General features: G+C 36.6%; 1 protein-coding gene across 2 annotated transcripts in view; it reads left to right on the forward strand.

Moving 5' to 3' along the window:
* RALYL (RALY RNA binding protein like) overlaps positions 1-27,689 on the forward strand; it is a 680,251-nt gene that overhangs the window by 469,999 nt on the left and 182,563 nt on the right. Inside the window, exon 1 of one of the 2 annotated variants that reach the window (XM_021688195.1) lies at positions 14,067-14,138. The exons of the other annotated variant lie outside the window; for it this stretch is intronic. Within the exon in view, the coding sequence (XP_021543870.1) occupies positions 14,102-14,138 (37 nt within the window). The 5' untranslated portion in view covers positions 14,067-14,101. Of the gene's footprint in view, positions 1-14,066; positions 14,139-27,689 lie in introns of those variants that run through there. 2 annotated transcript variants of the gene reach the window in all.

The raw sequence follows: 27,689 nt of genomic DNA on the forward strand, positions 1-27,689 counted from the left end.
TATAGCTTTTGCTTGTCTGTAAAACCTTTTATCTCTTCTTCAATTCTACATGATAACTGTGCCAGGTAGGGAATTCTTAGTTGTAAGTTTTTTGCTTTCGGTACTTAAATTTATCATACCACTCCCTTCTGGCCTGCAGTTTCTGCTGAGAAATCAACTGATAGTCCCTGCCTGGTACATAACAAGTTGTTTTTTTCTTGCTGTTCAAGATTCTTTCTTTAACTTTTGACATTTTAATTATAATGTGTCTTAGTGTAAATTTGCATTGTTTTAAGTCACTATTACTATGATAATATATTACAGCAGTAATATGTAACTAATGAAGATTTTTGTACCTAACAGTAGAGTATAGCTGTAACTGATATCTAAAAATCAGGAACTAGTTTTGGAATTGGGTAATGGCTAGAGGCTGGAGGAATTCTGAATATGATCCAAAAAACCTAGATTGCTTTTTAACAGACTTTGAGTAGAAAATGAATGTTTAAGGACACAGAAGAAAGTGAAGAACATGATAGAAAAAATCTACATTGCCTTAGAGAATACTTAACTCATAATAAGCAGATTGTTGGTAGAAAGGAGGACATAAAATGTTAAGTTGAGGGATAGTGGTGAGAACAAAGGGGTTCTTTGTTATATAAGAGTAGAAAGCTTGCTAAATTGTGTCCTACAGTTTTGTGGAAAGCAGTTGAACTGTTATGTGGTAACTGTAATGCAGTTATGTGGATATTTAGCTGAGGAAATTAGGATATTTAGCTGAGGAAATTTACAAGCAATACATTGAAGGTATGACCTGATTTCTCCTTGCTGATTATAGTAAAATGTAAGATGAAAGAGAGAAATTCAGGAAATAACTGTTAACCAAAAAGGAACCAGGATTTGATAATGTGAAGAATTCTCAGTCTATCCAGACTGCAAAAGATGCCAAAATAAGGACATTCACTGTCAGGAAAGCAAGCTCCAGAGATGTTATGAAGAGTGCGGCTGGCCAACCTATTGTTAATGCTTTTGAAAGGATAAGAAGGTCAGTGTGTTCAGTCACACAGAGGTTCTTTGAAGAGATAAGCATGTGTCTTATGAACCCTCTCAGCCATCTTAGCAGAAGCCAGAAATAGAGAACTCCCCAAAAGAATTATGGAGGATCTGCTTGTCTAATGAATGAACCACAGGGTTCTTGAAGATGTTATACAAGAAGAAATACTGCCATCTTGAAGTGAAAGGGACAGAGAAAGGACAAAATAAACAGAGACTGCTGGACTCAACAAAATTCTACAGACAGGAAGTAGTATGACAAAACTCCTCTACTACAAATGTACTGTTCTCTAGAAAAAAATGTGGATGACTCTGAGGGCAGAACCATCCCAGAGGATGAAACCATGGGCCCTGAGGGCAGGGTTATAGTCCTGGAGGGGGAAACCAAGAGCCACAGGGGATTATTCCCAGTCTTTGAAACATAATGCAGTTTTTCCAGTTGAATTTTGGACTGATGAGGTGATGAGATAAGATTCTGAACTTTGAGTTTTTATTAAAATGGATTGAGACTTTTGTATGTGGGATAGACATGACTCTTTGGGAGTTAGCATGCAGACTATGATGGAGAGAATAATGACTTTCCTAAAATATCCACATCTTAATCCCCAGAACTTGTATGTATATGTTACTTTATATGGCAGAAGGGATTTTGCAGATATGATTAAATTAAGGATCTTAAAATGCTTGTATTATCTTAGATTTTCTGAATGGGCCAATGATAAAAAAAGTATCCTTATAAGAGATGCAGGCAAGTGAAAGGAAGAAAAAGGAGATATGTCAATGGAACCAGTGGTTGGAGTGACGTATTTTTTAAGGTGGACAGGGCCATGAAACCAAGGAAGATAAGCAACCTCTGGAAGTTGAAAAGACAAACAGATTCTCCTCTGAATTCTTCAGAAAGAATGTTGTCTGAACAATGCCTGATTTTAAACTTCTGACTTCCTGAATTATGAAAATAAATTTGTGCTATTTTAAACCACTAAGTTTGTGGTAATTTGTTACAGCAAAAACAGAAAACTAATACATTCATTCATTTATAAATATTTGTAGAATAGCTAGTATATTTCAGACACTGAGCTGGCTGCTAGGAATACAGTAACAAATGAAGTAGATATAGTGGATTATAGTTTTACATGCTGAAATCTGGCCAGAAACAATGCAAGAAAAGCATGTTTTGTTTTGTTTTGTTTTGTTGCACATGCTAGATTTGCTGTATATGAGTTTTGGACATCTATATAGGTATATTTCATAATAACAGCTAATGCTTATGCTGGTCACTGTTCTAAGCACAGTTTATATATTAACTCATTTAATTCTTATAATAATCCTGGGAGGGTGTTATAGATGAGGAAACTTCTATAGATGAAGAAACTGTGTATGGATATATAAAGCAACTTGCCCAAGTTCATGCAGCTGGGTGGCAGAGCTGGTATCCAAATAAATAAGCCAGTCTGGCTCCAGATCTTGAGCTTTAAAACACTTTTAGCAACTCTAGTTGAATATGATTGTGAATCTGTCATTTTGCATAGATTGATCTGTAAATATAAATTTGATACTTGTAAGGAAAATAAGAAACAACAATGGCGTAGAAGCCAAAGAATAGAGTTTTCGAGAAAAAGATAATAATTGACATTGTCAGATGTTGATTAACGTCAAGTGGAATGACTATTAACCAAAAATGCCCTGATTTGGTGTCCTCATTATAAAAGTTTTCCTGTTACCATTTTCTGAAGTCATATTCATTTATTTTTCTTTTTTTAAAGATTTTATTTATTTATTTGACAGAGAGAGAGACAGCTAGAGAGGGAACACAAGCAGGGAGAGTGGGAGAGGGAGAAGCAGGCTTCCCGCCGAGCAGGGAGCCCGATGCGGGGCTCGATCCCAGGACCCTGGAATCATGACCTGAGCCGAAGGCAGGCGCTTAACGACTGAGCCACCCAGGCGCCCCTGAAGTCATATTTATTAACCATTATTTCTCAGAATGTGTCAGGCCTTTGCACTCAGCATTTTATTAGTTTCAGCTGCTTTAGTATAGTTGGGCACTTGTCACTAACCCATTGAGGCCAATGGCACCAACTCACATACGTATATCTTGGCTTCATCCTATGATGTTCACTAGCATAGATACGCTTTGCTTTGCTTCCACTGAAATTGCTCAAGATGTTTTGTCCAGTGATCTGCATGAAATTAGCCCTTGTCAGATATTTATTGACATACTACACGACTTTCTGTCACCCTTCACTGCCACTTCTGCAAAACTCAAACCAGCATTTAGAATGTCAGAGTACTGTATACATTTATTCTGTCTGATATGGGCAGATAATTTTAACTGGTATTTTCATTAAACATTCTTTTTAAAAAATTTGGATTCACATAATATCTATTAGTAAATAAAATATCAAGATTAAGACCATGGTTATTTTATCTTCTTGTGCCCCCTTCTACTTAGTGCAAGTATATGCTTCATAAGTATCTGTGGACTGGAGTAATGAGGCATAGAATTCTATTAACTATTATTGTCTTAATTTGAGTAATGAACAATTGTTTGGAGTATTGTTACAAATCGGTAACAAAGTTAACATAAGAATAACTTCTATCATCATTATTTGTTGAATACCAATTAAGTACCATCAACCACTTTATACATCCACATCTTCCTGTAAGCTTTCCACCCATCTTGGTCTACCTCTCACTAATACCTCGTGGTCGCCTGTGACTCAACTCTTTCAGCACTCTTTCCACAGCTCTCATCCACAGAGCTTCAGAGAAGAATGAACCAACTTACTGTCAAGGGCTGTTTTTTCATACGCTGTCATAGGACCACACATCTGCTTTCAGAGCACCTATTTTTGAACTTACAGAATATATTTTTATGTTATCAATTAATGTCTGTACCCCCCCACTAAAATAAAAACTATCCAAACAATTGTGTCTATCTTTGCTCACCATCACATTATCCACACGGCACAATTTGAGTGCATGCACTATCTGAATTGGATATATGAAAAAATATTAAAGTTAAATTAATTTCATTTTAGTGAGGGATCATACATAGAATCCTAAATTTTATAATAAAAACATCAGATTAATCTGATTAATCTGGTGGGAACATATAGATATTCATGCTACTGGAAACACATACCATAAACTCCACCCCCCAAAATATAAAACACCTTTTTTTTTTTCTCACTGAATCAAGATCAGGTGGTCACAAGGCCAGTTCCTTCTCTGCTATGCTACTTTCTTACAAAGATTTCTTTAAGTAGGCTTAGAAGTTGGGAACCAAAGGTTTTTGAAATTGAATAATCACCTTTTCACATGCTGTATTTGTATTCCTATTTTGTGAGCCCCCTAATGATGCATTTACGTATTTACTGCACAGTCCAGGTGGGTTTTCTAAAGCGTTCCAAGACATGATTTAAAGATAGCTTGAGATTTAGTGTTCATCAAACTAAAGGAGACAGTTTGGAAAATAAAATTTGGGACTCTTTTTTCCACTTACAGTCCTGTTTCTGTATCTAAGGCCGTTTAAGTAAACATCTAAAAACGGTTTTTATAACAGTAAGAAAATCATGAATTTCATTTACATATTTACTGTTCACATACTGCTGTGCTGATAATGGCAAATGCAGAGTTTATTCAAATAGTTGTCTTTGAACACATATGTGAGGTCAAAGACTATCCAGGTGGTTCTCAGCCCCTTAGCAGACACAAATACACACAAAATGAGGACTGGAGCTGGATTCCTGAAATACCCTTGGGCTATGTAATGCTAAATTATACCTGAAAATTCAGTCTATTCAACTCAGCAGGCTGAAGTCGCTCATCAATGTGATAATTATAACTAAATATGAACAGGAAAGAAATTAGAAGAACAGGACTGCTGTGTATACCACTTTTGTAGACAGGCTGAAATGAATTCTATTAATATATACTTAAGACATTTTATGCACATTTTACATTGGAAATGATTAGAAATTTTGAAGTAACAATTTTGATGTTATCATTAAAAACCAATATATGCTGAATGTGATCCATAAATAGAAATTCATATTTAGCCAGCAGGTCTTAAAAGTCCATAAACAATCACACATCTTAGTATTGCTCTTTGTCCATTTTAAATATTATATTTTTAAATCACAAACCATCATAATGTCTAGCCCAGGATTTTCAAGATTGTGTGTTTATGTGTGTGGTGTGTACACTTAAATTTATCACCTAATTTTATCTGTTTTTATTTATTTTATTTTATTTATTTATTTGAAAGAGAGAGAGCACTAGCAGGGGTGGAGTGGGGAGGAGAGGCAAGGAAGGAGAAGGGGCAGAGGTAGAGGGAGCAGCAGACTCCCTGATGAGCAGGGAGCCCACCGCGATCTCAAGACCCTGAGATCATGACCTGAGGTAGAGGCAGATGCTTACCGACTGAGCCATCCAGGTGTCCCTAATTTTATCTATTTTTAATTGGAAAATTTCTCTGGGTCATTCTCACCCACTTGATTCTTCTCCTTGAACATTTTCCAAATCCATACTGGATCTGAGGTTAATATAAATATATCAAATGCATTGATTAGGGCCCGGTGCTGCATTTACATACATATCTTAGGATCCCTGTACATGCATCTCTAGAATCCTTTATTTAGAGTCCTGGGATGGGTATCAGAATGAATTCCATATTGAAATCCTATGAATCAAATTGGTTCTCCCATGGATTCACACATTAAAAGCAGGTATATCTTCCGAAAGAATAGCAGTAACTCCAGCAATTCAAACTGAAGTAAAATTCTAGGTAATGTTCACTGTTCTCTACTTTTTCTGAATTTGATTTCATTGTCTGACATTTATTCAGTTAATATATAAGTTAGTGGTATCCTCGATTGGGCATGGCTTTTGCAATTCACAAACTTGGATGCAGATTCCAGTTCTACTTCCTACTAGTTTTGTGAACTGAACCTCACTTGAACCTCAGTTTTCCTATCTGCAGAATGAGATGACAATTCTTTTCTCACATTGGTGTTTCAAGATTAAATAAAATCACATAAGTAAAATCCTTGGTCTAAATAAGCACTTAATTATTGTTTATAAGATTTCATTCAAATTCTGTAATAAATCAATGAACTATTTTCATTTTAAAAATCTCATATGTATTTACATTGCTTGCATTATGAAACTAATGGTGGTTGACTGTAGGGGTGATGATGTGAAATTAAGATGTGTGGTATTAACCACAATGTGGTCTATCCTCTTTGAAGCAGAGAATGCAAGGCATCATACAATAAAGTGCTAAATCCTCTGAGTCAGCCTTTTTTAGCATAAAGTACTTATTCTCTGCCTTGTACCAATAAGAATTTGAGGTGGCCTACCCCCTACTTATACTCCACTACCACATATATCCTATAAATTATAATTCTGTATAGATAAAAGACAGCAGAAGAAAAAGTAGAAAAGAAAGATAAGACCAGATGCTCTAGTTCAGAGGCAAGAAAGAAAAGAGGGCAAGTTTGATGGAAGAAGTCGACTGAGATAAGAATCAGCCAGAAAAAAGAGAAAGGCAATGCGCTGGGCAATCAGCAATTTGTGCAAGAGGACTTTTAGCATTTATTTCTCCATGGACATTTGCTACATTTTGCCTTCATCTGCCTCAGGTGTCACTTGCTGGTAACCGCAATTACCCTTCATCTTCTCTACTTCTTTAAGGATCTTCCCCAACCAGAGTCTGGCCACTGAAGTATCGTTCATCTTCCAAACACCCTGGACACTGTCTTGCTTGGTAGCTCTTCAACTCACATCTCTGGTTTTTAAGATAGGTAGGTAGATGAGTAAATAGGTGATGATAAGTAGATGATAGATAGATAAATAGATGATAAATACATAGATAGATACATAGCTAGATAGATGATAGATACATAGCTAGATAGATGATAGATAGATAGATAGATACATAGCTAGATAGATGATAGATACATAGATAGATAGATAGATGGATAGATAGATATAATAGAGTATATATTTCTTATTTTGTAAATTCTGTTATAGTGAAATTCCACACATAATTTTCATGATCATGGAAACTATTGTGATTTTAAGGATGTTTTAATGTCTCACCATTATTCCATGTAAACTCAGTAGTATCCCTCCATCCCAGGACACCATGAAGATGCTATGTCTGAGACAGAGTGGTAAGGTACTGAGGAAGTGTATCTCATAACTAAAACACCTCTAGGGAACATGGTACAACAATTCCCCCACACCATGCCCACATCCAATAAACTCCATTATCGTGTTCACATGTCTGTGAGGTAATTTGTTATGAATATAGTACCCTTTATGTGGCTATCACCCTGAAGAGGCTTTGTACTTTTTAGATCTAGGTTTGCTACATTTTTACTATGTAACAGTCAACATTTGTTAAAATACTTTGAAGTGAGATAAATTATTTACACAGGCATAAATACCTTCCTTCATATTTCTAGTTATAATCTGTAGAAAATTCAAGGTTAATTTAATCGTATATGTTTTAGTCTTCTTTTTAAAAAAAAATCTTTTAGGGGCCATTAAATATTTGGGCCCACCCAAAGGATGGGATTAAAAAGATAGAATGCCATTATCCTTGAGACAATGAAAATAAATTTATCCAAATATGAATGGGAAAGTAAGACCACTAAGAAGATAAAACTAAGTCTGAAAAATCAAATTTAGGCTAAAAGAACGATGAAACTAAGAGAAGGTAGAATAGGAACCACACAAAGAAAGGGAAATGAACAAACATGAGAATGCTCAAAAACAATTACTAAGGAGATTCAGTGAAAATAAAGCCGATTGCAATGTGAGTTATAAAGGAGAAACATTTAACTGTGTTGAATACGTTTAAGTATTAAATATTTTTTAAAATTCAGTGATTTCAAAGACTTGTTTGATATTAGAGCATAAGAAACTGGAGAAAGTCCAAAGAAATGAATAAAGACTTCATAATAAAATCCAATTATAGTTTACAAAAAATCTTAGAAAATTTTTTTCCAAATACATAAAAACATTTAATGAATCAAATGGAGGGAATATACAGTTGACTTGTTTGTCAAGTACAAACAGTCAAGTATAAAGAAGAATCATTCTGGAAATTTTCTCACTCATTTGAACCAGTATTACAAATGAAAACTTGAGCCGAACATTAGGAAGTTTTATGTTTTCTCTGATTTAAAAAAGAACAATGATAAATCGATCAGTCAAATGAGGTACTAGGTAAAATGACAAGAAGATTTTTTAATATGATAGCCACTCAATACTTTAATTAATAACTATTTTTAGATTATCTGCTAACAGGAGAGCACTTGACTCTGGGGCAAACAGATATGGATCCAGTTCCAGAACATTAAGCAAGACAGCAAATTTAATATAAACATACACAGAAAATGCAGATATTTTTCCTTAAATTGTCGAAAAGATGGACCAGTGATTGCGCTGAAGTTGAAAATATTTGGTGTTATCTCTGAAAGTACCCGAGCAAAGGACTTTTGTAAAGAATTTATAGGGGCTACACTAGCAAGGAGATGTTTTAATAAAGAAGGCAGAACTCATCTCTGAGCGGAGAAAAGGCAGAGTTCCCCCAGGGACAGCTGACATTCTGGTGAGGGAAAGGTAGAGAAGGTCCACATCTGTGCGTTGCGCTGTAGGGTGACAAGAATGACATAAGAAAAAGGTTAACTGTGGGTAACTTTCTGTGCAAACCTGAGAAAAACTGACCAAAGGGAAGTTGAGATATCACTCTGATCAATTAAGAAATAATTTCAGGCTAGGGTGCTCAGAGGCTCTAGGCTAACTCTGGGGTGTCCTGGATTGAGGCTCCCGCTGTAAGTACCTGGTTTGAGTAGCTTGAGGTCCTGCCCCCCCATTCCCTTCAGTTTTCTGTCCAGCTAACTTGTAAGAGCTCTCTGTGGTGGACCAGACATCTGTAAATGAGGAATTTTGGCAAATTCACTTCTTAACACATTTTCAATTTTACCATTTTATTGTTTTAGTAATTAATAATAATAACAATATAAGTATTATGCAGTTCAAGTTAAATATTTCCACACCATCGAGGGGCACCTGGGTGGCTGAGTCAGTTAAGCATCTGCCTTCAGCTCAGGTCACGATCCCAGGGTCCTGGGATTGAGCCCCACATTGGGCTCCCTGCTCAGCGGGGAGCCTGCTTCTCCCTCTCCCTCTGTTGCTCTCCCTGCTTGTGCTCTCTTGCTCTCTCTCTCTCTGTCAAATAAATAAATAAAATCTTTAAAAAAATATTTCTACACCATCCATATACTGTGTCTTGATAAAATTCTTAGAAGTTCTATCAAAATTAATACATACGATATTTTTTATTTTTTTTCTTCTAGGTTCTTATTTAAATTCCACTTAGTTAACATACAGTGTAATATTAGTTTCAGGTGTAGGATTTAGTGATTCATCACTTACATACATATTGTAATTTTTAAACCAGGTAAGAATGTCAGAACTCTGGATGGGCTAATCATTTGATACTCTTGGTATTCTTTAAATGTTCTCTTAGTGTTTTATTTGGAAGAAAGGTTGAGGGTTGGGGCATCAGGAGAGGTGGGTGAGGTGACACGTATGAGAAAGGGAAGTCAACCCTGCTGCAGACATGAGCAGACCTCTGCTGTCCCAAGCAGTCCATGGTGCTTCTAAACTTGAATGTCCCTACCAGCATCTAGCAGCCTAAACCCTGCAGTTAATTGCATTCATCCCTCTTAGGAGTGAGTTGAGCACTACTAGTTGTTATGGAAATATGTCTCTGTGGGTCTTCATCCCCTGTGGCCTAAACAGCTACCGAAAGTATCCCTTCAACCTTACGTGGCATGTTACAGTATTGCATTGGCTCTAGAGAAAGATCAGCCGGTTCAAAACCAGGCATTATCTCTTGTTCTCTGTGAGGTTTCAGTCAGAACACTTAATCTCTCAGCCTTATCTTACTGAAACATTAAAAGGGGCAAAAACAAAATAATAAAAATAATAATAATGATAAGAGGAGGTGGTGGATGAATCCATCATAAGATTGTTTTTAGTATTCAGTGAGTAATCCCGTAAAACTCTTAGAAGACAGCCTAATGCCTAACACGTAACATGCACTCCCTAGATGAATGTTAGCTCTCCTTAAACCATGGTGTTCATTCCCTGTGACGAGTTCCAGCAAACATCATTTTCTTGATTTCGGTGCTTTATTAGTGACATTATAATGACACTTTTACATAAGTCTTCTCCAGCAGCTACCCAGTGCATTGTCCCTTAATTCAGTCCTAAAATCATATTGGTCTATTTTCTAACAAAATAATCTCAACACAACTACCTAAGTCATGCAGTGTCCCTGAATATTACCTGCACCTGCCCTCCTTTGGGGAAAGTTTGCTCATTCTAAAAGGAAGGTAGGGATAGCTAAGTAACAGACTTGCAAAGATTATGTGACATGATGTGTACTTAGCACAGTGCTTGACACACAGTAGCACTGAGTACTTCCTTTATCTCTCATTGTACACACACACACACACACACACAGAGTACACACCCTTCCTTCCTTCTTTCTTCCTTCTTTCCTTCCTTCTTTCCTTCCTTCCTTCTTATTTGTTGTTCTTTTATGTTAAAAGTCATCTTCTCTTACTTTGCCAGGTACTTTTATTTTTTAAATGGTTCCTTCCATGAAAAAGGGAAAAATATTGACATAATCATTTGATTTTATATGGTAAGTCATCCTTCCCAATTTGTCAGCACTCATTGAATTTGTATTTTAAGTATGGAATATAAAGATTGAATCCATTAGGGGCACCTGGGTGGCTCAGTTGGTTAAGTGTCTGCCTTTGGCTTAGGTCATGTTCCCAGGATCCTGGGATCAAGCCCCGTGACCATTGCGTTCCTGCTCACCTCCCTCCCTCACCCTCTGCCCCTCCCCCCAGCTCATGTGCTCTCTCTCTCTCTCTCTCTAATATAAATAAATAAAATCTTAAAAAAAAAAAGATTGAGTCCATTAAAAGAAATCATGTTTCAGGGAGTAGATAGATATTTTAAAAAGCAAGTAATGCTTTTTTTGACCTCTGACATTATAGGCATAAAGCTGATTTTGAACATAAAACAACAGTACTCAGTCTGGATTCTTGAAGAGGGTAAGGAAAAAAAGAATGAGATGTCTGGACCTGTCTTCTCTCTTCAGCTATTTTTTCTGTCCTGTATGTCTGCATTCTTCCTCCTTATTCTTGTGGCTGAAAATTTCCCAGCCAAGACCTCCTCCTCTGCCTCAGCTACTTCCTCTACCTTCCTCTCATCTTCCTACCTGTACTGCAACATGGTACTCATGAAGTTGCTCTTAATCCATTAGGTGGAATTGAGGTCCCAAACTGTGATGGTTTAAAGCACTAGCAACAGATATGAGGTCCAAGAGTGGATTGCTCTGTATTCCCTGAGGTGAGAAGAGTAATGTAGGAAAGAGTTGATAACATGAAAATCCCTATGTGGAAACTATGAAAGTCAACCCTGGTACAAGATTGGGAGCACAACAGTGTACCAAACATTGAGGAGTACAAGTCAGGATACTTGTTTTCATGTGTGTCTGTGTGATAATGAATGAGGCTCACTGATGGGTTGTGGTATATGTGAACAAATTCAAATTGTTACATAACCTTTGCAAAAATTGTTCAGATCGATGTTAATTACAGATATTACAGCACTAACAATGTGAAAAGAGAGAAACTACACATGTGACGGAACCATATAATAATGTAAAAATTAATACCGTTTATGTCATTGTATCATTAAGTGATTTCTGCCTCATCATCACCAATGACATGTTTATTCATACCATATATGTTGGACAGACGGTTTTAACTTTGTTTAGTTGTAATAAATTTTATGTTTGTTCATCTTCTGGCATGAGTAACTTTTATAAAGGAGAACTTGCTTAGTGGTTGTGACTTTGCTTCAGTAAATTTAAAATTTATCTTCACATCTGTGAGTATATACAATTCCATCCAAAACAGTGAACTCGTCCAAATTAACTTTGGGGCCAAAAGATAGACATGAAATGACAAGTGCTTGCATCAAATAAGAAAGTAACTTCAGTCAATAAACATGAGTTTGACAATTGTCCAGATTTATTGAAAAATAAATTATAGTTGTATTGTCTTTATAACTTAAATTAGTTCATAAAAACTCCTTTATTCAGCAAATATTTACCAAGAGCCCGCTTTATACCAGGCACTGATATGTCCTCTGGATATATAACTCTGAAAAAAGAAAGTCTGTCCTCTGAAAGCTAATATTCTAGTAGGCAGAGACAAAAAACAAATACATAAGTGCTATGGAGAAAAATTAAGCAGGTAAAAGTTTGTGGGATATAAGGTGTATTATATGTCATTAAGAAAAAGCCTACTTATTTTATTTATTGAAATATTTTAGTCTCACTATTAGAGAAAACACAAGGAAAATCCTTCTAGTGTTTCATAATTGACTGTCTTAGAGTAAGATATAACCATAGTGGTCTTTGACAAAAAAACCTCACTAAACACTGCAGTTTGTTAGTCAAAAGTCAAAGAAAGTGGGCAGAAATGCTGCTAAAAACCTGCCGACATGCTCTTTTTGAAATCTATGATTACGAAATGTAGTAATTACTTAAATATGAAAATATTCTTTAAAAAAAAGATTTTATGTTTTTATTAGAGAGAGAGAGACAGCGAGAGAGGGAACCCAAGCAGGGGGAGGGGTAGAGGGAGAAGCAGGCTTCCCACGAAGCAGGGAGCCCGATGTGGGGCTCGATCCCAGGACCCTGGGATTATGATCTTAGCCGAAGGCAGACGCTTAACGACTGAGCCACCCAGGGGCCCCAATATGAAAATATTCTTGACACTGAAATAATCCTTTTATTAAGAAGGATGTCTCCTGCTATCAGTAAGTAGACTGAGTTTGTTAACACTAAAAAGGAATTCTGGCAATTGAAAATGTCTTCTGCTTTTAGCTGGAAGATGGAAGCTTAATGTATAATCAGAAAGTCTTATTACATAGAAGTTATTCGCTGGTGTATAAATCCTTTGGTATTTTAAATAAAACTGCATTTCAGACACCCTCATTAGCACAGGAAGGAGATTGGAAATCATACACAATTTTGGAGTGTTTGGGAGAGGTAGTGCTCCTGAGCTTCTGCTGGGTGCCAGGCGGGCGTTGCTCTCAGAGCGGAGAGAGTCCAAGGCATATGAAGACAAAGCTTCCGTGCTGTCCAGTTGACAGTGTGAAATGTGTTCAGATAAGAATATGTCCACAATCCTGTGAAAAGAGAGGTCTGAGGACAAAAATGAGGCAGCAGGGGGGAGGGCAGGCAAAAGACTCCTGAAAGGCTTCCTTCGGGAGCGGACAGAGTGCCCAGCACACAGTAGGCACTCACCGACTCTGAGACCCTAACGCGTGCCCCTTCTATTCTAGGCCTGGGGAGATAATGTGAAAATACTGCAATTCGTGCATTGCCTGAGAAGCAGTCTGTTTGGAGAAATAGACAAAACTAAAAGTGGCAATTGCTTTAATAATTGAGCATACAAAGTGCATCGAGAGCTCAGAGACAGGAAGAATTTAGTAGAATTTCAAAAATAAAATACAAATCTAAGCATTCTAGGGTGGCTAAAAGACATGTGAACCCAAAGGATAGTTTTTAATTTCTATAAATCTCAAACAAGGGTTTTTATATTTCATATTTGTATTTTCAGTTTTACTGTTCTTGCTAAATACATGAATCTGTTCTTAATTCAACATTCCTTCAAGCACAGCACTTTCATAGTGCAGATTTTATTAGAGAACTTAACTGATACCGGTTGGGGGAAGGTGAAGGGAATACAATTTTCTCTAGAAGATTTGCATTAGATAGAGTAGTTACAGGCTGTAGCGTCTCCCCTGTAATTTTATGAGAATGGTATTACCCTGGCTTTCACTGTGTGATTGCTGGTTACCTTCTGTCAGTGAGCAACAGTCTTACTGCAAAGCAGGAGCACAACCCGTCTCTTTGTCTCCGTGGTCAAAGCAATTACTTCTTAGAAAGTCGGATTTTTTCAGAATGACCATGTACAGGAGCAAACGCAGACATCAGAGATGTAAGTAAATTCTGACCCAACTTTTTCTTATGACTGTGGTGGGAGAAACATACTTGATTCCTTAAAAGACTAATCATGACTTCTTCAGATCTATCCTGGTAGTAGAAAAAAATATTGTAGCTTTTTTTCTCACTAACCTTTATCTGTATCCCTCTTACATGCTTGGAAAATGTTAGGGGGAGAGGGGATAATTCACTTGTTACTATGGAAACCTTTGGAAAGGTTTACAAAATCAACAGAGAAACAGATCAAATGCAATTTCAGTCTAGCTCAGGAACCTTCATTCAGGCATGATCACTGGGTAGTTCTCTCTCTCTCTCTCCCCCTCTCTCTTCTTTTCTTTTCTTTTGTTTTCCTTTCTTTTCTTTTGTTTTCTCCCCTTTTCTTTTCTTTTCCTTTCCAGAAGTGATAGATTTTCTTTCCTGAAAGTCTATTGAAGGGTTTGGGAAGCTAGCCTAAAACTTCCATTTATTTATCCGATATCAATGATAACTCTCAGGAGAAATAAAACAGTTCAGAATAGAGGGGAGAGAGAGTTAATTGTGAATGACAAGCTGAATATGTAACAGGATATTCATCGCCAAACTTCTTGGTCCGGAGCATATTTGTAACATAATTCATTACAGACACCATTTTAAAGGGTTAAAAGGAGTCATTTGTAATCTACCCTAAAGGAATTGATTCCGACTGAAAAGGAACAGCACAGTTACCCTGGCCTAAAGTCCAGAACAAAGATGATTATGGAACTGAAAGCCATTAGGTTTAGCTAAAAATCAAAGTCTTATAATGTGTTTTATGGTAATGCAATATGCCTGCCATGAAAAGCTTTCCAATCACTTCTCTTTCTAGTAAGCCCAACTCGTTATCACTTTATCTTCCCTATTGTCTAAAGCAAAGTAAATATTACCTTATTGCGCCCAGTGCATCCTATCACTAACTCTGTTTACCATCTTAGGCAGGGAACTACAGCTTGTTCTATAGTCGAAGTCTGTACTTTTTCCTTATTCCTAGGATGTCTTTCGGCATTACTAAATATTTTAGACAATCGGCAACAATTACTCTATCAAAGGCCAAAATATGATAGAAATGAAATTTTTTTTGAGTATGATAATATTTTTGGCCAATTTCCACCTGAGACGTGAACACTAACATTTCTCTTGTTCAAAGAAGTTTTATGCACCATAGAAAGCTCTGAGGCCCAGGACTGCCAGTTTGATTTTATATGCCTGATTGCCTTTTGACGCCTCTCTTTCTTGTGACTGAGAAACAACATATGATAAATGCTGCTTGTGTCTTATAAAAATGATTGGCACAAAGTCTACAAATATATTGCTGATTAATTTCCTTGTGATTTCCTCGCACAAGAATGGATCTAAATTATGCATGTACTTGAAAACCATCTTGTACCTTTACTCCTGTATCTTTTGGACATCCCCTCATTTTTTTCCATGTAGGTAATCATCACCTTAATGCACATGGCAAATAAAAGATTATAGAAAAATTGTACTGAGTCTCTCCCCTAAAATGTGTTTGCTGAAGTCTGCGATTAAGCAGCAGGAAGAAATTGTGAATTACATGAGACAAGTCAGAAGATGTATAATTATACAGGATGAACACAGTAGGGTGTACTAAGTGGTTTAGTTAAAAAAAATCTAATGTGTTACTTCTGTTTAATTGTATCAGCTACATTATATTGCATTAACTGTTTCTATATTCTAATCATGTAAAATATTGGAGAGCAAAATATAATAAAATTAAAGTATACAGAAAGGTTAGCAATAAGAGCAAATAGAATCCTTAAATGAATTTCTATCTTACACTAATAATATTTGCAAAAGTGGAAGGTAATGCAATTGTTTGCTAGCAATGGGTATATAAAAATATCTGAATTATCCCATCACCAAAAACCAGTGCATTTCCATTTTCAATCGTATCATTTCTGTGTGTATTTTTGATCATGTAAAAGGCATAAACTAGCCTAGAGGCAATTGTAATCCAATTAAGGCAATAATTGCACACTTAACAAAACCTGTGAGAAAGAAGGAAAGTGTTTTTATGGTTTTCTTTAAAATTGAAAAAGTACATAAATAAACTTTCTAATTTCCTCATTCCCTAGAGACTTACCATAATATCCTTCAGTAAAAATAATGCAACTTTCTTTTAGAGGACCCAGTGAGAAGGCCAGGGCAGGTGTGTGTGGCTATGCTAGGGGATCGAAGAGAAGGGTGGGAGAGCCGGACTGCTTATCAAAGACATTTTAAAGCATAAATTACACTAAGCCTTTGAAAATCCATGTGGGACTTTGAAATCCATTCCTCACTCATGTCTAGATTGGTTATTTATAGTTCCCTACAGAGGAATGGGAGGGAAGAGTACCCTTTTCCTTGCTTTTGGTGGAGCACTAGCTGTGGAAAATGAAACAGCTTCAGCGTTCGTTCAGGTAGCAGATCTCACCTGTGCACAACTGAATGATGACTTTCAATTAGATACAGAATTTGTTGAGTGGCATTAAAAAATGTTTGCCTATGTCGGACCTTGATTTTGTCAGAGCCAAACAGGTACTTCAAGAGGAACTCAAATATATGTAAACCTGTTTTTACAAATTGGGTGGAGGCAGGAATCATCATTAGCATAAATAACTTTGTTCTTTAGTGTTTAAACGTTGAATTTTTCATATATACTATATCATTCTCTTGATTAAAGTGTATAGTTTATGTTTAAATTTTCAAAATGTTATGTATAAAACCATGTATACCTGTAAACTCCCTTGCCGAAATTCCAGATGACCTTGAGCAAACATTTTGTTGTTGTTGTTGTTTTTAAAAGAAGCATAGAGATACATTCTTAAGGATGAATATGTTTCTGAAATACAGACTTAGAGAAAAACTAGAGTACGATCCACATGCTATTGGATACAGAATTTTGAAAATACCGCAATCCCCATACCACAGCAAAGAGAACAGTGTACATCTAACTTCAGGTGTGTAACATTCCATCTTATTTTACCAGATAAGAACTGATGTTCATTTTTGATTATCAGTGATATGTTTGGGTGTTTATCTGTCTTATCTATCCCATTATGGAAGGGCTTGATGAGATCACTTCAGGAACCTGAACACTAGCCATAGTCCTCTACCTGTAATCTTGGCCAATGTCTATTATCTCTGTGGGTTGCAATTTCTTTTTCTATAACTTTAGCAGACTGTGCAGAGATGTTTTCTAAGGTGTCTTCAATCTCTAACCCCCAGGGTTCCCACAGCATAGGCTTCATCATGTAATTCTTCTACTCAAAGAAATTTTATGGGTTCTCGTTGCCTAGACTGTAGCTCCGGGCTCATGTGCTTCAGATCCATGGGACCATGGATTTACTGCAAGAGACCCTACAATTCACATGAATATTAATCATTGCCTGTATAATGGTGAAAAGAAGTATAACCCGTGTATGCATACATACATATATACCCCTATATTATTTTTTGGTTCTAAAATGATAGGCTTAATAAAAGATGGTACTAAATTTGTAATAGCTTTTAATACCATGTATTTTATATGGTTTTTAAGCCAATTATATCACATAGGGATTTTATGTTTCAATGTTTTTAAAAAAAGTGCTCTCATATTCCCAAATTTTGGGAATCACTGAACTGGAAAATGAAATACAGACATGACCTTATAAACACATATTTACATTATTGTCACTCACTGCATACTTCTTTCCTGATTCCACCTTGTTCTAGCCTTTATCAGACTATTGGCTCATTCGCAAAATTCATTATAGACTCCCTTGTCTCTGTGCCTTTGCCCATACGTCTTCCTGTTGATGGATGGTCCTCATCCGCATCTTCATGTGTATAAATCATCCCTGGTCAAGGTTTCATTCAAATGTCACATCTTTCATAAAGGTCTCTCCAATTTCCACATCAAATTTATCATTTTCTTCTCGTTTTTCAGATGCTATTTTATAATTTCATTTATACTTCCTATGTTCTGTCTAAGGTTTCATCAGGTGAGGTACCTTTAATTCTTATTTGAAGCATTCTCAGAGTATAATTCAAGGCTTTGACCATAATGATCTATAACTATCTAGTGAAATTTATTCATTTAAAGAAATATTTATTGATCACCTATTATATTACTTTCTAGACACTGCTCTAATGCTATGGCTTTCGCAAGGAATGAAACAAAGTTCTAAACAAAGATGACACACAAATAGATACATAATATGCCATGTGATGCTAAGTATTATGGAGAAAAATAATGCAAGCAAGAGAGAAAGGGAGTTTTGGAAGGTAGGATGGGGAATTGCTGTTTTCTATACGGTCGTCAGGAAAAGCCACTATGATTAAGGTAACATTTACTCAAACACCTGAAGGAAACAGAGAGAGCAAACTCTGCTTCTTATTGGATAGTTCCAGACAAAAACAGCATGTGCAAAGTCTCTGGGATAGGAGGGATACTGGAGGACCACAAAGGTGGCAATAGAGAGTTAATGAAAAGATATGAGATCAAAAAAGCACTGAGGCATTGGATGGGTGGAGTAAGACATAGATTTAAATTAAACAATGTATTTTATTTGTAACTGAATTAAGATATATATTAACTTTTCAGAAACACTATCCATACTTAAAGTGATTTTTTTTATTTTAAGATTTATTTATTTATTTGAGAGAGAGTGTGCATGTAATCAGGAGTGGGGGGGTAGGGGCAGAGGGAAAGGGATAGGAACAGAATCTCAAGCAGATGCCCCGCTGAGCATGGAACCCAATGCAGGGCTCGATCTCACAACCCTGAGATCATAACCTGATCCGAAATCAAGAGTCAGACACCACCCAGGCACCCCATACTAAGTGACTCTTGTATTATTTTTATTAAAATGAAAATTATAAAAATGATTTTAAAAAGCATTACACTTCATATTAGGTGAGGCATCCAGTCATTAATTGAAAGACAATCAAATTGTGGTCATCTAGATGTCAGAAACATTATTTGAACAAGAATATTTTCTGATTTATCTTCTTGTAAATATCCCTGTATTTTTGATACATTAATTCTATCTTTAAAGGTCATGCTGTGAGAAAAAAAATAAATTTATAGTTTAATAGAATTGTAAGCCTTCTTTAAAAAAAAAAAAAAGATTTTATTTTTTTAAGTAATCTCTACACCCAACATGGGGCTCAAACTCACAACCCGGAGATCAAGAATTCCATGCTCTGCAGACTGACCCAGGCAGGTGCCCCTAGAATTGTAAGGCTTCTTAAAGCTTTTGCAGGAAGAAATAAGACTGCTGCCAGTCTTAAATGATGTAGAATTGGTGTCTTAGTGGTCAAGATGAATAGCAAGTTTAATGTTCTATGATTATTGGAACATGAGTTGTCTTAACTGTCACATACATCCTTATTACTACATTCTATCTTATACAAATCTTCATTTTAAATATTTTTTGAAATTCTTTATTACAAATTCGATATCAAAGATAAAAATGGATTCTTATTTAAAACATATACTTAAATTGATACTGCATATAATTGTGAAGATAAAATTATGACTCTTAATTCACAAATTATTTTATATCTCAAATGTTGGCCTTATTTATTACAGAACCATTTGAAGATTCATATGATATTGGTTTAAAAAAATATTTTAAGCTTACACTAAAAAAAAAATGACTTGAGCTTGATAAGTAAGGCTTTCTGGAGGACACTATTACATTCAGTCGTTGATTTCTCTATTATTGATGCTTGTTGGGAATTCTGGTCTGACATCTGAGATTTCTCCAGTCTTTTTTCTCTCAAGTTCCTAATATGAATTCTATAACTGATATGGATTGAGAACTTGTAACTGTATACATTCTTCCATGGAATCATGTCTGCATGGTAGAATCAGGATTCTCTGATTGTGCGTGCCCAATGGGACCATAGTTAACCAGTTTGAGAGCAGAGAGGTACAAAAGCTGACTAATAACACCCCTGATACAGATTGACTTTATGAGAAATACATATTGGTCTGCCTCACGTCCTTAATCATTTGCTTTGCTTTTATACACTCTAGCCTGTGACTGGTTCTACCTGGAGGAATACTTATTCATATTCTCTCCCCACCTTCTCCCTGTCCCTTCCTTTCTCCCTCCCTCCCTTCCTCTCTCTCTCTCTCTTTCATTCTATTCCACGTATTTTCTATTTTGCAATGCTCCACAAAGTCAGAAGTCACTTTTATAGAGGGTGAGCATTTGTACATTTTCTTTTAACTTCTCTACTTTCAGAAAACAACTTGCCTATCCTACATCACCTGCTCTTTTAGTGTCTATCTTCTGAGAATCTGTGCTGCATTTATATCTAGACCTACATAAAAGCCACAACATTGAATCTATCCCCAGTTGTTCATGTAGATGTTCTCTACTGAATGACATTTATCTCTCAAAGAATGTTACAGTTAAAAATAATGTGGATTTGTATTTATTGAGAGCAAATGATGCATGTGAAGAAACTAGGCTCTCAGCAAAATAAGATTGGTGTTAAAGTAGATATTAATATATCTTTTTAAAATACTGTCATGAATGTAGGGATTTTTACATGATTATAAGAAAGATGACTATTCAAAAGCATTGATGGAAAGTGGGATAATACAGTCTTTATGTAGTCTAATATGTCCTACCTTTAGAAGCTTAGAAAACAGCTTTCTTAAAACCATAATCTGCTATAATTATACTTTTTGGACCGTCTGTTTGGTTGAATCACATTAAATTGTCATTTTTGTAAGTCAAATATGGCAGTTTCATATTGTTAAATATAAACACCAGCTATCACAGAAGGTGGCAAAAAAAAGAAGGGACAGGTAAGTAAGTCATAGCACCAACACAGTGGCATTAAAAGTAAAAGGCATTATAGTTAAGCTGAGGATGAGCACTTGATGTACTAAAAGAATATAATTAGGGGAATGTATTCATTGTTTTTCTTTAGGATATGTGAGGTTAAACCTTTCACACACAAAAATAAAAAGCGCATTCATACTTGTCAACATAGATGACATTGTTTTGCAAGTGATGCATCTAACTAGGCTTTGAAGATCATCAAAATTTTAGAAATTGCCTACCTCCCACCAACCTTAAAATGTTTATTAAAAAATGTGAATTCTGCCTTTACATGATTTTAAGATTAGAATTTTGCTTTTATACAAATGGAAAATGGGACAGCTGAAATGAATTAATAATAATACCAAAAATGATAAGAATAGTATTTGACATCTTTTGAATTACTACTCTATGCCAGGTACTGTTTTAAGCATTTTGTTATATACGAATAATGTAATTTATCTAATAGAGATATAACTGAACATGTAAAAGCAATAATCTAGTGATCTATGGCACTTTTAATTTCCATCCCAATTTTAAAATGTTATTTATAATTTTGATATTAATCTCTAGGAAATTGAAAACCTGAAGTTAAATTAAAATATTTATCTTGACCAGGGTGAAAGAATAAGCTTATATGTCCCTTGGGGAAACGAAGAAATTAACTTCATAGGGTAAAGTACATTGTTTGGCCAATATTCCTATTTTTTGAATCATAGAAAAACAGAAAAAAATATCCCAAGGAAAAGTTTTACATATATATGCAAATGAATATTCACATATGAATGCATTTGCCTGGTGTGCCATCTTTTCTGCAAAAGAATAAAAGGTTTCCAGAACTTAGAAAATCGAAGTGCTCTGCAGTGATTTAGTAATTCATTGTGAGTAGTTATACTCTTTTTGGTCCAGAACAGCTAAATTGTTTGGCATAACCTTTTGATTCATATTCCTCTTTGTAGTTATTGATTTTCTTGGCATTATTTACTGAATTGTGCTCCCATTCTGACTATGGACTTTCTGACACCTTTAGTAATATAGGGTTACATTATATATGTGTTAATATTGACTCAAAGTCTTAATGGCCTTTTATCATTGACTTTATATTATCTCTAGAATTTCATTTGTATTTAAAATAAAGATAAGGTCCACATCTATTTTGTGAAATGCCTTATAGAGAGTGTGGCATGTATTTTTGTAATGTTTCATGCCTTAGGCTGCTTATCATTGGGAAGTGTTATATTTTATATTATATGATTCTTTTGACCCCTAGTGAACTTGAAACTGCCTTAGAGGAACGGCTGGATATATTTCCTTAAATAAACACACATTGTTCTTCAAACTGCTAGTATCTGTCTTCTTAATAGGCTCCACAGGCAATAGGAATCTTGACTTTGAAGTCACCTCCGTTGGGTTCATGTAGATGTCTGACTATTTCATACCTTTTTCCCTCTCATACTTGAACTGTATCTATCTTTCAACTTGTCTTTAAATGTACAGCATGTAGCCCTAACTTATCTTTTACCTGTACTCTGCGTATATAATATTTTTGGCATTTTATTTTATATGCTAATTAAATGTAATATAAAATAAAATACCAAAAATATACAACACCTGTAAATGCATTACAGACTACCTGGAACATTTAATTCTATCTAATTTATAGTGTCAGTTATTAATGAGAAGCTGGTTCACAATTAAATAAAAATGCACTCACGTGAAATCAGAAATAATTTATTTTTAATTGGAATGCAAGGAAAAATTCATTTGCTTTTTCACTTCTGGCTTTGCTAAGGTACCAAGGGAAAAATGGTCACTAGAATTTTAAAAGTCGTCGTAAAATTTTTCTCAGCACTGAATTTGTCCTCCCAGAACTATTTTTATAAGACTAACCTTTTTCTAATGATCATTTCTAACATAGACGATACACTCAAATTTGATTAATGGGTACGGAATCTCCCAAGACGCTTTAGCGATGAAACTCCATGAAGATTTCTAGAGTTTGTTTATGCACTGTTTAGACAGAAATATTTTTCAGATTATCAGGCCAGTTTTCCAAACCAAGCTAGATTTTGAGAGAAGATTTGACTTGAATGGACGGGACAATTTATTTGAAATTGAAAGAAAAACAAATCATTTAAGTTATAATTTAAAAATATTCTTTGTTACTTGAATATTTAAGAAAGAAGTTAGTAAGCAAGCACAGGAACAAGATATCAAGACATAATGTTAAGAAGATCATAGATATTTTTGTTGCTGAGATTTTCATTTAGGACTACGGAAATGGTTCTCTGGAAATTGGAACCATGCTAATTTAACCAGTTCTCTTATACTGAAAACAATCGTCCATCAGGTTAAAGACAGTAGGAGTTGTTTTTGTCCTATGGAAACAGCCATCTAACATCTTTAGTTGTTTGGGGAAGCTATGAATCATTAGTAATACTATTTCTCCTAGATTACTACTGACAGTAATTAAATCAACAGTTGTAGTAATTTGCCATATACTTCAGGCCCAATTAAGTGAATCTTGCCATGTTTATCTGGCTATTAAGGGGTAAAGTGGCTTGGGACCCAGAATTCTCAGGAAGTTGCCTGCATTATTAATTTTTACCAATGTTGACTTAAGTTGTAGAGTATGATAAGTATGTTGGGAGGGGCATCCAAGATGGTGTCATAGAAATATCCTGATCTTCTGTCACAGACACACCCACATCCACAGCTACATATGGATCATTTCCCTCTGAAAAAGATTTGAAAACTAGATCAGTTGCTCTCCACAACAAAGAATAAAAGGACAACATCAAAACTGGTAGCAGAAGCAGAGACATGGTCTTGCAAAAAACTCACCTCTAGCATAGCAACACACAGTAGGGAAGATCTCACTAGACAAGCACTTCTCCCAGAGGAGCAAGGTTTTGGTGCCCCACATTGGCATCTATGCCAGAAAGATGAGCCCTGGGATCTATACCAGAAAGATGAGCTCCAGAACATCTGGTTTGGATAACCAATGGGACTAATGTCTGGGCATCCCAAAGTGCTATAACAAACTGAGATTCCTCTTGGAGGGTTTGCATGTCTTCTTGGTTGACCTGAGACCCAGCAAAAAACAGCAGTTTGAAAAACACCTATATTTAAAAAAAAAAAGAAAGAAAAGGAAAGAAAAACAATTATATGTGAGGGAGATTCATTTGTTGATCTGGAGGCATCAGCTGGAAGGGTGGGGGACAGCTGAGATGCTCCCCAGAAATGGAGGTACTGGTGGATGTCATGCGGCACTCCCCACATAGCCTATTAGCATAAGTAGGCAAGCATGGACATGGAGCCTTCCAATCACCTTGCTGGAGCAGGTGGGCTGAGTGGTCATGGCATTTGCTGAGAGCTTGGAGAGCACAAATCCCCACCACTTTGCTGAGACAGGAGGGGCAAGCAGTCAGATTTTCCTTCCATTCCCAGCCTAAAGCCAGCATACACACACAGACAAGGCTCTTTCTTGCTCTATCGCTGAAGTCTGCAAGCACAGGCAGACATTTTCCCACTGACTTTAGGAAGGCTTTAGGAATGTGCCTTGCCCACTGCACTTTCCAGCTGCCTCACTAAAGCCAACAGCATGTGCAGTCCACATAGGGGATACCTCTGGATCACTTGACCCTGGTGGCAAAGAGGGCTGGTGTTCTAGAGCCCTATGGGACTATAACTATCTGAAAGATAGCTCTCGGCAGGCCACTAACTCCAAGGCATTGCACACACACACAGACTGAGACAACCTCAGACTCCCTCTGAAAGCAGCATATCCATTTAGTGTGGAGCTTCAGCATGAGGGACAAGCTTCAGGTTTCCCACACATCTAGAGGCTAAGGGGGCACTCCCAGGGAAGATAAGCAGGAAGACACCATCCTTGCACATACTTTTGGCCTTGCTACGACCCAATGAGACTTCCCAGAAAGGAGCTTACATGCTCACCTGGAGCCCTGATTTTGGCAACTGTCAGCCAGGAGACACTTCCAGATCTCCTGGTCTGGAGGCCAACAGGTATTAGAATTGCAGATCCACAAGACTATAAATGTTTTCATACTTTAAAAGCTGCTGCATGAGGACCTGGCTTCTAATCAGCCTGAAACTAGGTACAAAATGAGGTTCCTCCCCTTGAATCACTGACAAGTCTTGGCATGCCCTCAACAATGGGGGCATATCAAGAATAAATCAGGCAGTTTAGACAATCACAATGGTTCCCATGAGCTAGGGCAAGGTTGAATGAGAAGGATCATCACCTACACAAGGCCATGCCTCTGATACTGAGAGAGGTAGCTGTTTCATCTAATACATGGAAATAAACACAGAGAGCCAAGCAAAATGAGGAAACAGAGAAGTATGTTCCAGACAAAAGAAGAAATCCTCAGAAAAAAAGATCCAAACGATATAGTGATAAGTAATCTATATAGAAAAGAATTAAAAGTATTGTTCATAAAGGTGCTCACCAAACTCAACAGAAGAATAGATGAGCATAGTGATGACATCAACGAGACATAGAAAACATAACAAAGTACCATACAGAAGTGAGAGAATTGAAGAATACAATAACTGAACCAAAAAATGCCCTGGAGGGGTTCTGTGGCAGACTACGTGAAGCAGAAGTATGGATCAGTGAGCTGGAAGATAAAGCAATGGAACTCACCCAGACACAGCAGCAAGAAGAAAAAAGAACTTTATTTAATGAAGATAACTCAAACAACATCAAGGGAAATAACATTCTCATTATAAGGGCCCCAGAAGGAGAAGAAAGGGAAGCGGGGGCAGAAAACTTATTTTGAACAAATAATGGCTGAAAACTTTCATAACCTAGGGAAGGAAACAGATGTGCAAGTCCAGGAAGCACAGAGAGTTCTGAATAAAATGAACCCAAAGAGACCCACACCAAGACACATTATAATTAAAATGTCAAAAAAGTAAAAAGGGAATCTTAAAAGCAGCAAGAGAAAAACAAAGTGTTAAGTACAAGGGAAATCCCATAAGGCTCCCAGTAGATTTCTCAGCAGAAATTTTGCAAGCCAGAAGAGAGGAGCTTGACACACTGAAAGTGCTGAGAAATATGCTACCCAGCAAGGTGATCATTCAGAATTGAAGGACAGTTAAGAGTTTTCCAAATAAGTACAAGCTAGAAGGATTTGTCACTGTTAAACCAGCCTTACGAAAAATATTGGGAGACTTCTTTAAGCTGAAAAGAAATAGCAGTAAATAACAACAAAAAAAATATGAAAGGAAAAGTCTCACTGGGAAAGGCAAATATATAGTAAAGATGGTTGATTAATCACTCATAAAGCTACTGAGAAGGTCGAAAGATGAAAGTTATGGTTCATTATAATAATTAGTTAAGGGATACATAAAATAAAAAATGTAAAAATGTGACATCAAAAACCTAAAACGGGGAGGGGGATGAAAATACAGTTTGGAATATGTTCAAATTTAAGTTGCAATCAATTTAACATAGATTGTGGTGTACATAGGATGATATATGCGAACCTCACAGTAACCACAAAGCAAAAACTTAAATACACAAAAGAAAATGAGAAAGGAATCTAAACGTAACACCAAAGAAAGTCATGAAACCAAAGGCAAGAGAGAAAGAGAAGAGAGGAACTACAAAATCAGCCAGAAAACAATTAACAAAATGGCAGTAAGTACATACCTATTCCCTAACCTAGAAAAAAAAAATCAATATAGTAGAAAGTTAATGAAAAAAAAGAAATAGTGGCAGGGACTGACTGCTGTCCCCTTAATAATCATTCAGTCTTTCTTGCATGATAATAGGTTCCTCCATAATTAGCTCTGCCTTCCAGTGGCCAGGTGACTGTTGACCAGTGCAGTGTGGAAAATGGATGTATGCAACATCTAGGACAGTATCTCTAAAAGGAAGGGGTCGTATCTTTCCTCACCATGTCCTCAGTCCTGCTCTGGGGGCAATGATGTGATAGTCACAGCTCACCTTGGACTGGGAGGTCCAATACCAAGCCCTCAGAATGGCTGAGCAGGTGGCATGGAGAGTCTGGTTTGGGAATGAGCAAAGAGCCCTTCTACTGCCCTTAAGTGCTTTCATCCAGACTTTTACATTGGAGGGAAAGAAACTTTGATCCTCTTTAAGCCACTGTTATGTGGGATCTCTTTTATACACAGCCAGATAATTCCTCCCTAATATAAGAAAAATTAGATTTCTTCCCTATCATCAGAGATTCCACTAGAATGCCATACCCAGATCCAGACGGGAACACACCCAAAACCTCGCCCTATCAGTGAGAAGTAGGACATGTTCTGTAGGTGAGAGAGCAATCTGAAGCCCGGAGCTGCTAGGGGTCCACTGAGGGTCACGCAGCTAATGGCGATGCACACCACGCCCAGGGTGCAGGATTCTGACTTCTGGACTAGAGCCTGGCTGTGAGTGTTGCCTTCAGTTCCAGCTGCAAGACCCTCCTTCCCCTGTTCCCAGAGAGACAGTTCTGGGCATGAAGGGCTGCTCTGTCTGCCCAGTTCAAGTGTAGATTAGACTACAACTCTTCTGTGCCTCCTTCCCTTGCTTCTTTGGACAGAGCTAAGTGTTTTACCAGCCGTCTGGGGCTTTGACCTCTGAGGTAAGACTTTATGGAAAGTAAGGCGGTCCCGGGGTTAGCTCTTCTCTTGGCTGTAATTCACCCCTGCCGGGGGTAAGGCATGGATCC

The sequence above is a fragment of the Neomonachus schauinslandi genome, chromosome 4 (assembly GCF_002201575.2).
Source record: "Neomonachus schauinslandi chromosome 4, ASM220157v2, whole genome shotgun sequence".
In the NCBI taxonomy this organism is placed as follows: Eukaryota; Metazoa; Chordata; class Mammalia; order Carnivora; family Phocidae; genus Neomonachus; species Neomonachus schauinslandi.